Source organism: Garra rufa, chromosome 2 (genome assembly GCF_049309525.1).
Source record: "Garra rufa chromosome 2, GarRuf1.0, whole genome shotgun sequence".
NCBI classification, from domain to species: domain Eukaryota; kingdom Metazoa; phylum Chordata; class Actinopteri; order Cypriniformes; family Cyprinidae; genus Garra; species Garra rufa.
In genome coordinates, this window is record NC_133362.1 from 35,600,958 (window position 1) to 35,615,413 (window position 14,456).

At 35.8% G+C, this 14,456-nt stretch overlaps 1 protein-coding gene across 5 annotated transcripts in view; it reads right to left on the bottom strand.

The window, feature by feature from the left end:
• Window positions 1–802: 802 nt before the first annotated feature.
• klc1a (kinesin light chain 1a) overlaps window positions 803–14,456 on the bottom strand; it is a 60,648-nt gene continuing 46,994 nt past the window's right edge. For 2 of the 5 annotated variants that reach the window (XM_073834177.1, XM_073834176.1), the window contains exons 15-17: window positions 7,655–7,785; window positions 4,795–4,858; window positions 803–3,150 (exon numbers count right to left, since the gene is read on the bottom strand). In XM_073834177.1, the coding sequence (XP_073690278.1) occupies window positions 3,085–3,150; window positions 4,795–4,858; window positions 7,655–7,785 (261 nt within the window). In that variant the 3' untranslated portion in view covers window positions 803–3,084. Of the gene's footprint in view, window positions 3,151–4,794; window positions 4,859–7,654; window positions 7,786–11,240; window positions 13,164–14,456 lie in introns of those variants that run through there. The other 3 variants (XM_073834179.1, XM_073834178.1, XM_073834180.1) reach the window with 2 other exon arrangements.

A 14,456-nucleotide genomic window follows, 5' to 3' on the forward strand; every position in this document is an offset into this window, starting at 1 on the left:
AAAAATTGATATCTAATAAAAAATACAAAAAATAATACAAAGAAAGAGTAGATAATAAAAATTATAATTTAATAAATAAATTAGTTTTGAAATGTTTTATTAGGAAGCAATAAAAAAAATATAAAAATTTATAAAAATTATTTAAAAAAATATATACAAAAGGGATCTAATAAAAATATGATATATCTAATACAAATAAACTGAGTAGATAATAAAAATGATAATTTAATAAATAAATTGTATTGGTTTTAAAAGCATGGTTGTAGCTTAGTTTTGAAATGTTTTATTAGGAAGCAATAAAAAAAATATAAAAATTTATAAAAATTATTTAAAAAAATATATACAAAAGGGATCTAATAAAAATATGATATATCTAATACAAATAAACTGAGTAGATAATAAAAATTATAATTTAATAAATAAATTGTATTGGTTTTAAAAGCATGGTTGTAGCTTAGTTTTGAAATGTTTTATTAGGAAGCAATAACAATATAAAAATGTATAATTATTATTATTTTTTTTTAATATATACAAAAATGATATCTAATACAAATAAACTGAGTATATAATAAAAATTATAATGTAATAATTTTTTTGGTTGTAGCTTATTTTTCAAATAAATGTTTTATTCTGTGACTTTATCGTGTGACTCTCTGCAGTGTATCTTCAAATAACTCACAGCATCACTCATGCACACTCTCTTTCACGCTGCCATTTTACCAACATTACATACATAGAATGACTGGGAAACAATCTGACTTGCCAACAGGGGGAACCAGAACCCAGAAAATCTTACAGAATAGTAGAGTACTTCTGTTGTCTTTATTCAAGTATGTACACTTTACCATACGATATTCAGAGCAACACACATCACCACAAACATGGCAGTTAATGAAGTGTAGCCAGCCCAGCGGCAGCCTGAGAAAGTGGAAGATACATGAGTCCAGTGCGAAATTCAGAAACACACAAATATACACACATACAACAACATAATACAAAACATTACGGTAGAACACAGAGACAGACAGTAGAAATGCAACATCAACAACCACAAAAATAAATATGTCAGGGTTATATCATACAGGTCACAACAGTCCCTGCTGTTACATACCACACAGGCTTTGTCCTTAATTTTGAATGCTATATTGCCTTTTGGTATATTTTGCACTTTAGGGTTTCAAAATGTAAAGAAAATAAAAAAGTTAAGGGAGTGAGTGCCACATCAGTAAACCTGTTAAAAAAAAACTGCAATAATGACTAAATTTAGCACAAACTGATCAACAGTCAAAAAACGCAGATTATAAACAGTCTACAAATAAAATTCGAACATGTGAAGGGCACATTTAGTCCCATAAATGTCTAACAAAGCTAAAATTAGTGATTGGATACTCTTATGTATAAAAATGTAAATGATATATTTATTCGTTTAGAGTACAAAGATAACCAAAACACACAAGCCAAGCAGATATTCCAGCTTTTGTCAGTAAAACATTGCATGTGAGATCAAAACCAGCCAACACAGAGCGGCTACCCTATTGCACATTGTCACAATGCAGAGCATTAACATGGTTTTACAGAGAAAACACACTTATACATACAAGACGAATGAAGGCAGTCATATATTACACCCATAGAAAGTTTTACATTGATATAGAGAACAAAGAAAATAGAAGCTGAGCAGTGCACTATATTAGCATAAACCCATGATACACTGATATATATATACTGAGCTTTTATTTGACCACAGTATTAAAAATGATTATTCACTGTACTTTATAAATCGTGACCGACATTTGACCTTACAGAGTTTAAACTATTCTGCTGTCACACTTAAAATCAATAACTTCCACATTCGTTAGTAAGAACCTGCCTGAGGCACTCACAAGGCACACCGCTTTCAAACAGGTACTGTAGTTTAAAGCATCTGGGGGCAGAATTCATATTCCAGTGCATTTCTATTTGGAGTAACAGTACAACCCCATGAGATGAAAGCATTGCTTTACCTCACAAATAACAGAAAGACAAAAGCTTCCTGTTGTTATTGTTCATGAAAAGTGTATTCAATTAATAGATCTCATTAACAAATATTTTGGTGCTGGAGCTGGCGTGAGAGGTGAAACCAGTCCATCACAACCTTTAAATCAACTGAAAGCATCTATAAACCAAATGTAACCAATTAAAAACTGAGGTAAACAACTCAGTTTAGTTCTGTAACATGCAAAGGACTGATAGTGTAACATTATCCTGTGAGATCGTTCAAAGTGCAGTTACTTTGCATAATGAATCTGTTTGTTCAGTCCTGAGATTTAATCCACGTTTTGAACGCATAGATCTCCAAGGCAGCGTAAACCTTTCTTAATTCTTTTCTTTTGCTATGAGGGAGGAATATTCCTATTTCTTCTGTTATAAACCAAATTCTCAAAAGCAATAAGAAAATGTGCATGACTGAACCATCACTCATGTAAACATAGACCTTCATAAACACGGTGCAGTTCTTTCTTTATCAAAGTTGTATCAGTACTTGAGCATCATGGTCCTCTAGAGTAACTCAAGGTATAAACAACATTAAAGTCGTCAATGTTAATATTAAGTCACAAAGAGGGAAAATGGTACAAAAAAATTAAACAACGTGACAATTGTATGTCAAATATGCACACCTCTGTCACTTAAGTCTCTATAATCCTTCATTGATAAAAACAGTCCTATTGTTTTCAAAAAAGCTTCGAAGTAACGTTACATCTCAAAATAAAACGAAGGAAAATGAACCACATTAAAGCAGCAAAAATGCCATTAGAGTGCCATTGAATAGCATTATCTATTTTATGTTTTTCGATAATTTTTCACCTTTGCAGAACATAATCTTAAGTTTATTGTGCACTTTGGTTCTGTTTTTTTTTTTTTTTTTTTTTACATCAGTTGTCATTTCTACAGCTAACTTACCAGAAATTAAACACACATATACAGAGACACGAGAGCAAAAGTAACCTCCGGAGAAGGTAGTCCTGTCAAAAACAGTTCATCTTAGTCCGATGGTGAGTCCTCCTTAGTACCTCTCTTCATCGGGACGTCCAAACAGAAAGACCTTCAATGCGCCAGGTCAGTGTGACTGGAACTCAGGTCCCGCGACATCCTCAGACGATTATTTCGTTCCTGACGGAAATTAAAAGAAAGGAAAATAAATGGACCTTGCGAGATTCTAATAGAAGTAAACGACTGTTCAGGGTAAAGTCACCTCAAAACATGTTATACAAACACATTTTTGTGAACTGAATCAGTACGAGAAACATATATAGTGTTTTCACGACGCATGTCATCATTTGGCCATATTGGCGCCAACCAATCAAAGCGAACCCGCAAATTTCGCTTATTATTGCTAATACAAATGGCCAATAATTGTCATGTTTTAGGCTGTACTAATCAGTCGGAAAAACATTTTAAGTACAAATTTTTAGCGGTCTATATATATATATATATATATATATATATATATATATATATATATATTGTGTATATATAACTGTCTGAGGAACAAAGCCTTTGTGTTCCCTGCTGGAAAAAAAAAAACAATTGAAACCACCCTAGGCTGGTTGGCCTTAGCTGGTTTAGGCTGGAAATAGCTGGTTTTAGCTGGTGGTTTCCCAGCCTGATCAGCGTGACCAGCCTGGCCAGGCTGGAAAAGTTTCCAAAACCCCTCTAAAACCAGCCTGCTGACCAGCTATGACCAGCTAAAACCAGCCAACCAGTCTAGGCTGGTTTTAGCTGTTTTTTTTTTTTTTTTTTTTTCACCAGGGTTTGGCCAAACTGAACCAGGATTTCCAGAATCTTGACAACATTTGTATTTGTTTTTTATCATTTCTGGTCAGGTAGGTGAAATATTAGGCTAATAACTAAATTAATACCGCTTGCCCTGCTGAAAAAAACAGCTAATACCAGCCTAGGCTGGTTGGCTGGTCTTAGCTGGTGGTCTCCCAGCCTGATCAGGCTGGGAAAGTGGTCAAAACCCCTCTAAAAGCAGCCTGCTGACCAGCTATGACCAGCTAAAACCAGCCAACCAGCCTAGGCTGGTTTTAGCTGTTTTTTTTCAGCAGGGTGTACATATCTTTACATATTTTCTGTAGTTTGTCCAAATATTTCGCCCTTTCCTTTTTTACAAAGTTCTGTATATGATTTAGCAGCTTCTACATGGTTTTTGAGTGGTTTAGACAGCATAAATTAGCAGAACAACGTATTCAGTAGTACATTAACAGTGCAATCCATGCTGTTGTTTACATCCGAGTATCTCCAATATGGCATCGAGGTAACTGACCAAACCGTGACATAAGTGCAAACCCTCTATTGTTGAGGTGCCTAAACATTTCTCTTTAGATATTCTAAATGCGCTAACTCAACTTTAGGATTGCTTCCTAACAAAGTGTTTATTTTATAAGCCAAGACCATCAGTTGTTATGAAGAATTTTAGCAAACACAATCAAATGTGTTAGTCTGTGACTTCTGTGAGATCTCACACATTCATTTCATTAATGTGTGTTAGTATGGTAATAATGGAGCTGTGGGTGTGTTGATAATAGATGCCCCCAAAAACAAAGACAGTAAAGACAGTAGAAAGTGTCAGACAGATGGGCCAGAAAACTAAATAGTAATAAAGAAAACGGGAGGTACTGAAAGAAACAAAAGGGAACAGATATATCTTTAAAAAAAAAAAAAAAGGATTAGCGAGAACAGATTGAGTGAAAAACTGAAGAGAAAGCTGTCAGGAGAGACAAAGAGTGATTTTAGTGAAGGATGTTGTCTTACTTTGAGTTCACCCACAGCTTTATCCGGCACGTTGAGAACTCCAAGAGAGCTGGCCCTCTTCATGCTGCATCCGAGAGAGCCACATGCAAGCACATCAGTTAGGTCAGAGGCCAGAGGTGAGGGGTCACAGTGGGGAAAAGGTGGGGTTTGTGGGATGGGAATGTGTGGGTTAAAACATGTTAATTCAACTTTCACTCAATGATGTTATCTTACAATGTGAACTGAGATAAAAAAAATAAATAAAAAAAAAACAGTGGAAACGCATGCAATGACATACTGTGTTATGTTAGTCATCCGCCATTTTGTTTTTGACACTTATCTCATTACTCAGATATAAATATTTTCACACAGAACAAAAATTCTGTTTAAATGAACAGTGACAACATTACTGCTGAGATATTTTTAATTCAGTTCTCCATTTAGTCTGATTCCTCTTCACTCACCAGCATGTTGTTTCAAGCCTGTAAGCTTCTATTTTGCACAAACACATTTCTAAATAGCATGTAAATGCATTACAGCAAGTTTGACATTGTTTATGTCAAAATGCCATTGGTTTTCAGATATACACTACCAGTCAAAAGTTTTTGAACAGTAAGATTTTAATGCTTTTTATAGAAGTCTCTTCTGCTTACCAAGCCTGCATTTATTTAATTCAAAGTACAGAAAAAAACAGTACAGTTTTGAAATATTTTAACTATTTAAAATAACTGTTTCCTATTTGAATGTTTTAAAATGTAATTTATAATACAGATAAATGTTGTGCTTCTGAACTTTCTATTCATCAAAGAAACCTGAAAAAACTCAACTTAGCTGTTTTCAACATAATAATAATAATAATAATAAAAAATCAGAATATTGGCTTTCATCACTATAGGAATTATTAAAATGATTTCTGAAGGGTCATGTGACTGGGAGTAATGATGCTAAAAATTCAGCTTTGAAATCACAGGAATAAATTACATTAAAAATATATTCAAATAGAAAACAGTTACTTTAATTAGTAAAAAATATTTTACTGTTTTTGCTGTACTTTGGATCAAATAAATGCAGGTGGTTTGGTAAGCAGAAGGGACTTACTGTTCAAAAACCTTTGGACCAATTTTAATTGTTTTTATACTGTTTTGTTGTCCTTTGACAGGTGTTAAATCATTGATGTTTGAAAAGGAAAAGTCAGAGGGTGAGTATACAATGACAGAACATTTTTTTCTGGGTAAACTATTTTTTTAGGACTGAAAAGACTAGTTTTTATAACACTGCACAAAATTATACACTAAACAGACACCAAAAAGAATCTGCAAAGGACCATTTTCACATTTCCAGCGTTCTCAGATGCAGAAGTTGTCATAGTTGACTAAATTTCTATATGTACGGTGAACTGGAGAGACTAAAATAAATATATTTTTGCCTTTCTATTTGCTCAAAGAGTGAGAAAAAAATCCATTATAATGTACAATGACTTTCCAAAAGAGAGGGGAAAAAATATTAAGATATCATGGTGGTCAGAAGACAAAAATGTGTCAAATTTCCTGCCAATGCAATATTATCCAGAGTATAGTGTTACAAATGTACATTTCTTTTTAAAAAGATTGCTACAATTGCTATATTTATAACTGTGGAAATGTGTCAAGAGTTTGTGAAAATGGTTTGAAAGGGAATTTCAAACAATAAAAATAAAAAGAAGACCTTTGCCAGGGAGTTGGTAGACAGAAGGTATAAGAAGATGAGAAGAGAGGTTAAAAAAAAAATTGGGTAACACAGCCAATGAGACCACAAGACAAGAAAATGGAGGAAACAGGCATGCAGCAGACAGCAAATTTGCATGGAAATGTTTATTCAAATTAAAATGTACAACACAGCACAGAGAAATAAAAGTCCTCCAATAAAAAAACAGATCCAAGCAGACACGAAAAGGCATCAAGAACGGTCACCAAGCAAAAAAAGCATAAAAGGTGAACAAAGTAATCATAATAACACTCTCCAGAAAATAAAGTTAAAATGCAAGGAATAAATAAAAACATAAATTGCATTTTACAGGGTAAGGAGAGAAAGTTAGTCACATCAGGAACCCCAGTAACAGACACAAGTGAGTTGACCTCAACCCGCTGCGCCATAATGTCACCCGTCACGTTAGAAGTCAATTCAGGGTTATGCAGGTTTGTACATGTGCAAAAATACAGTCCAGTTAATAAAGCAAGCAAATCCCTTCAGCCACTTAAAATTGGGCGGAAGCGAAAAAGACTTTGCATATACCAGCAGAGGAGTTTCCTTCAATATAACATCATCACAGTGTGCAAAATCCCATCTCCATGTAGTAAACCTCCTGCCTCCCTCACATTAAAGAGATAATTCTAAGAAGCCAGTCCCATAATCCTTTTTAAAACTGGTTTAAGGAAGGAAAACGCAATTTTTTTGGTGTCATCCAGTGTTAAGATTGGGACATTCACATTATTTCACTTAAGTCTTTCCATATTTACAGTCTGCGACTCCTAGTTACCCTTTAAATTATTTTTAGAAAGGCGTCCAGACAGATATCTGGTGATACAGATTGTAATCCTCTCCCTTTGGGATCCTAAACTCAGGTGCTCAGTCCTGCTTTTGAAGATCTACTTCACTCCAGGGTTTAGTTACTCTAACTTAATATTTGTAATACTGTTTTCCCGAAGCCTGACTGAGTATTTCCCTTTGCCAGTTTTTAAACCACAAGTCCATCTGCTATTCCAGTGTATGTTGTGTTTGAGGTTTAAAGGTCACAGTGTCAGGAACGCCTAGCAGTCATTGTTTAGTCCGTAGTGGGAAGGTTTCTGGATATTGGAAAGGGGAGGTTTTGTCTGAGAATAGGGAGGGAAGTGATGATAGTTACCCAGGGTTTTTGGGTTCGTTTTCTCGTAAGCCGCCTCCTTTGAGCTTGCGGACCAGTTTCTCACTGCTGCGCCGGATAGAGGCCCGCAGTTTACTAAAGGAACCGCTGCGCTTCAGCGAGCCCGAGCCGTCCTGCGAAGACAAAAGCTACAGTGTCAAAACCACACCTCGCATACATACTCCACATTAGTGAAAGACGGCACATGCTCATTCTTAAACACACCCAAGAGCAATGATTACTTACCTGGATCTGTAAATATGGTACTTGGTTGTGTTAGATTTAAAGGGACAGTTCACCCAAAAATTTAAAGTCTGCAAATTCTTTGTTTCCAAACCATGAGACTTGATATAACCCATAAGTCACGTAGTTATACGCAATTCAGAAGACTTGCTTTAAGCCACTTTAGTCATATGAATTATTTTACAATGCTTTTATGATCTTTTTAAAGCTAAAAAATCTGCAAAATGTCAATTATTTTACCAAAATAAGAGGGATCATACAAAATGCATGTTATTTTTTATTTAGTACTGACCTGAATAAGATATTTCACATAAAAGATGTTTACATATGGTCCACAAGAAAAAAATAATAGTTGAATTTATAAAAATGACCCTGTTCAAAAGTTTACATACACTTGACTCTTAATACTGTGTTCTTACATAAATGATCCAGGGATAGTTGGTCATGAGTCCCTTGTTTGTCCTGAGCAGTTAAACTGCCCGCTGTTCTTAATACATTCTTTGGTTTTTCAGCATTTTTTGTGTATTTGAACTCTTTCCAACAATGACTGTATGATTTTGACATCCATCTTTTCACAATGAGTACAACTGAGGGACTAATATGCAACTATTACAGAAAGTTTACGATACATTAAGGCTCCGTCCACATGAAGCCGGTGCGTTACCTATCCGATCATTTTTTTTCCTCGTTCTAAAAAAAAATTCCGTAAACACGAAACCACTGAAAACAGTGTAGTATATATGCCAGACCAGTGTGGGGTGCTGTAATTCTGCCATAGAGATACGCTATACACGGAGAAGAAGACTTTGAGCATGCGCATAACCTTGCGCGCTGTATATGAACTAAGAAGAAGACGAAGATGCGAACATTATCGCTTGTTGCTCATAACAGTTGCATTGAAGCAAATAGATTTTGCTGTAATAAAGCTAATAGGCTTAGTAGCAACACGAACACAATCATGTAGTCCGCCAATATTGTTGTTGCTGTTACGTGTGACGCAGCCGGCACATGATGTGATGACATCATCGTTTCAAAAAATATACGTATTGGCTGTACACACGAAACCGCGAGGGTGTCGTTTTCAGATTTATCCACTTTGGGACCCGGTTTCAAAAAATAGCGGATTCAGTCTCCTAAAACGCCGGATCCGTGTGGATGAAACGCCAATACGATAAAAAATGTATACGTATACAGCGAAACGCGTCTCCGTGTGGACAGGCCCTAAGAGCCAGGGGGTGAAAACTTTTGAACAGAATGAAGATGTGTACATTTTTCTTATTTTGCCCAAATAGTTTTTTATTTTTTTATTTAGTACTGCCCTTCAGAAGCTACTTATGTGTTTCCTAGAAGACAAAAGTTACATTTTCCCTGATCTTCAAATTCAAGAAGTTTTCACCCCCCGGCTCTTAATGCGTGAGCATTTGAACCTTCTGTAATAGTTGCATATGAGAAAAGATTGATCTCAAAATCATAGTCATTGTTGAAAAGGGTTCACAAAAATGCTGAAGAACCAAAGAATTTGTGGGACCTGAAGGATTTTTCTGAAGAGCAGCAGGCAGTTTAATTGTTCAGGACAAACAAGGGACTCATGAACAACTATTACTTAAAAAAAAAAAACACAGCTGTGGATCATTCAGGTAACAACATAGTATTAGGAATCAAATGTATGTAAACTTTTGAACGGGGTCATTTTAATAAATTCAACTATTATTTTCTCGTGGACTATATGTAAAAATATATTTTATGTGAAATATATTATTCAGGGTCAGTACTAATTAAAAAATAACATGCAGATTGTATGATCCCTCTTATTTTGGTAATTTTTTTTTACATTTTACAGATTCTGCAAAGTGTATGTAAACTTTTGACTTCAACTGTAGGTTTGAAACAACTTTAGGATGACTCCGTGTTGCCAAGTCCGCAGCTACTTTAACACTGTTGCTGTGGGTTAAAGCGATCCCAATAATGTAATATTTAGCTCCTGAAATGTGAATTTTACTAGAGAAACCCCACCAAAAAAAATGTTACCCCTTTTAAAACACGATTGGGCTAGTTTTGAGTAGCAATTTGGCCGGTTTTCTTGTAAAACCCTGGCAATCCTAGGGTGAGTAAATAATAGCAATTTTAATTTTGGGGTGAACTATCCTTTCAAGGTTATTTCAACAACAATATTATGAACCATTTAACCTTTCATCACAAATAAGATTATATTCAGTAGTCGGGACCTAAATTCCAAAGTCTAACACAATTTAAACTAAAAACTAGATTTAACCTAATTAATTTAAAAATGTTACTTTTTTTTTGTTATTTTCTTCTTTCTAGAAAGAATAAATGGTCCTCATTCACAACTTCAGGAAATTTTCCTTTAACAAATGTAGAACAAAAATGAGCTTAAGTTTGAATTTAATGCTAGTTTAAAAATGATTACATATTTAATTTTTAAATTAAGAATATAAAATGTCACCATTTCTTAAAGACACTTTATTATGTTATTTCTGCTTACTTCATAAGAATGTGTAAGCAAACTATGGATAGTTGATATTTATATATATATATATATATATAAATAAATAAAACTGTATCCACCATTTTCTTCCTCGTAAGGGTCTAGCTTCCAGTCTCATCCACGTCCAGCTATTTTTAGCTCTATAACACAGCTTGATTTGCTGCTTGATATTGCAAATTGGTGTGTCTTACCATAGTATTTTAATTTATTATCTTAATTGTGAACACACTGGTTTGTAGTGCAGACACTTTTACTTCTATTTACTGCACATTGTTATTCTTCTCGCTATTTCCATAAGCGGATAATGAACCGGAAGTCTCACCCATAGGCTTACTTCCGCGTTGAAAAAAAAGGTGGATAGAGACTGCACTCATAAAATAGAAGTTACTAGCTAATTATAATTTTAAAAGTTTATATTCACTACAGAAACTGAAATGTCTTCTAAAAGAAATTTGAACATTTCCGGTCATCGTTTGAACCCTGAAATATCCTGTTGGTCGCCCGAAACTCCAATCTTTACCACAGTCTGCTCTGCTGCAGTCTCTTCTGCTGCGACCTCTCACCTTTGACCCCTGAGCCTGGCTATTCATCCAGGGGCTTGGAAAAGCGAGGAGATGTTGATGAAGGGGGAAGGAAGGAGAGGGCTCAAGAAGATGCACACTGACCCAGAAAAATCACGAGCAACACCTCCATTAAAAAGACAAGCTGTTACAGCAGTCAGCCACATTACATCCAACTCACAAACGCACACCAACATCAGGCTTGAATATTCCGCCAGATAAAACACACAAACATATGCGTTCGAAAACAGATGAAGAGAAAGAGCACACAGGCAGAGGCTGTGGTGAGCAAAGTCAGTTTTATTAGAAGTTATGAAAGACTTCAGATGCAGCAACACACCAGAGAACATGTTAGTAGGAGAAAGAAAACAAAAGCATCAGATTCTACAGACATGCTTCTATTCGTCCCATCTCATCCCTCTCTTTCTTCTCATCTACCCATCTCCCTCTCTAGTGTTCTACTATATACAGTGGTCTCACAATAATAGTCAATGATTGAAAAAGTGTGAGATTTGGTCTATACAGAAGCTGAACAACACAACCATGCCACATTAGTGCCCTGTACAGGAAGTGTGTGAGGGAGATAGCATTACAGGGCTTACTTTTAGGTCAGAGAGAATGTTTTCGTTCAACTTCAGAACATAAATTAAGCTATCTTTTTGATCTTACGTAGACAGAAACGCAACTTTGAAAGAAAAATTCATTTTACTTATATGTGCTTATGAAACATTGTGTAAGTTTTTGCTTTATCTAAACCTGCTCTGAAGATGACATGAGGTAAAGGTATCAGGGCCCCAAAACAAAAAGATTTTAGTCTTGGGAATATGATATAGTAGAATGTGTTTCTCTGTTTCCTTACTATGTGTGGAAAATTACAGGCTGTTAGGAGATGTAACCTTGAAGACTAGGGAAGAGATATAAAAGTGGAGGAAACCCTCCCTTCTTGGTCACACTCTGCAGCAAACTGTGTTTCTGTATGACTGTCTGACCTTTCTTGCAAGAAATAAACCTTTAAAAAGACCCTAAGAGTGAACTTGTCTCTTATGCGATGAGTCGTTGGATTTTTGCCACGACAATTTTGGTGTCAGAAGTGGGATTCCTTGGATGTGCCTTTTGGACGCGAGAGCGGACGGTGATTGATCATCCTGGACTTAGAAGTCGCTGCCCTACACAGAGTAGATTGAGGGACTCCCCGTCCACCAGGGCCTGGGAGGGGCACCACTGGAATCAGTAAACAAACCCGAGTGGCATCAGAACTCTCTGGTAAGAGACAAAGCAAAATATTCTAGTGAATTTGTCTCTTATGCGATGAGAGTCGTTGGATTTTTGCCACGACAGCAAGTGACACGTTCAAGGCCCAGAAAGGTAGTAAGGACTGATAAAATAGTCCATGTGGCATCAATGGTTCAACCTTGCTTTTTTTCAACAAGTTTTGTTTTCTTTGCGCACAAAAAGTATTATTGTAGCTTCATAACATTACAGTTGAATCACTGATGTCACAAACTATTTTAATGATGTCCTTACTACCTATCTGGGTCTTATGAATACTTTAATTGCGAGAAAGCACTGGGATTTCATCAAAAATACCTTAATTTGTGTTCTGAAGATGAACGAAGGTCTTACAGGTTTGGAACGACATGAGGATGAGTAACTAATGACAGAATTTTCATTCTTGAATAATCTATTGCTTAAACACCAAAGCAGCTGTATTAAGACAATATAGCTGAGATAAAAATTCCAGTCAGTGTTAGAGATGGGAAGAAAATGGAGGATAGTCCCTCTGGAGTAATTGAGCAGGAAAACACAGAGTGTTTACTAGGAGAGAGGGCTTTATACAGCAGGAGCTCTACGGGAAGTTAATTAGAGACACAAAGACATAGTGGCGGCTTACGTCCCAGATGAACAGACAAATGGTTAAAGAGATTGACAGACAAGAAGAGATCTCTCTACTGACATATTACAGACTGACAGATTATTATAGCGCTGCGAGATAGAAGAGAGACTTTGACAAGAAGGAAAGGCCAAGGATCTTGGCTGGTCGGGCCTGCTTTAGCCCACAGGAGGAGGAGGAGTAGGAGGAGAAGGAAAGGTGCCGTTCGGAGAGAGGAGACGAAAAACAGCAAAGCTGGAGAGGGGGGTGAGGAGGGCCTCCGTCATGCAGAAGGTAAGTTCAATAACCACAACAAGGCATCTGGAGTTACACCTGCCAACCACACGAGAAAGAAAGAGAGAGAAAGCAATGCAAGAGGAGGCAGAGTCAGTACACAAGGAGGAGAGAGAGGTTATAGAGAAAGAGGAACAGAGACAAAATGTTATTTTATTAGGGAGACTGTAATCGAAAGTCCAGACAATGAAAGAGAGAAAAAAAGAGATATAGAAAGCGAAAGATAAAAGATGGGATGGCAGTAAAGACTAAAACGCTACTCAAGCAAATGAACGCAAATGTGCAAAAGTCACAGGGGGTACAAGTTTTCTTCTTCAACGGTTAGTTTATACTTTTAGGTCAATTACTGTAACGGTCTGTAACAGAGTAGAATCCTACTGGGGAAGTGACCATGGTTTATTTATAGTGTAACTTTGGCTTTTTACTTAAGGCGATTATATTTAAAGGGATAGCTCACCCAAAAATTTAAACTCTGTCATTAATTTCTCACCCTCATGTTGTTCCAAGACCTTCATTCATTTTCAGAACACAAATTAAGATATTTTTGATGAAATCCGAGAGCTTTCTGACCCTGCGTAAACAGTAACGCAACTGAAACATTCAAGGCCCAGAAAGTAAGGACATCGTTAAAACAGTCCATGTGACATCAGTGGTTCAACTGTAATGTTATGAAGCTACGAGAATATGTTTTGTGCACAAAGAAAACAAAAATAACTTTATTTAACAATTTCTTCTCTTCCGTGTCAGTCTTTGACAGGCATTGAGAGTACAGTTAAAGTCAAAAGCTTGCAGAATCTGCAAAATGGTAATTATTTTACCAAAATAAGAGGGATCACACAAAATGCATGTTATTTTTTATTTAGTACTGACCTGGATAAGGTATTTCACATAAAATACGTTGGTCCACAAGAGAAAATAATAGTTGAATTTATAAAAATGACCCCGTTCAAAAGTTTACATCCCCTTGATTCTTAATATTGTGTTACCTGATTGATTTTTTTTTTTTTTTTTGGACAATCATGAGTCCCTTGTTTGTCCTGAACTATTTAACTGCCAGCTGTTCTTTAGAAAAATCATTCAAGTCCCACAAATTATTTGGTTTTTCAGCATTTTTGTGTATTTGAACCCTTTCCAACGATGACTGAATGATTTTGAGATCCATCTTTTCACACTGAGGACAACTGAGGGACTCATATGCAACTATTACAGAAGATTTAAACGCTCACTGATGCTTCTGAAGGAAACCCAATGCATTAAGAGCCGGGGGGTGAAAACTTTTGAATGGAATGAGGATGTGTAAATTTTACTTATTTTATCTAAATATAAATATAT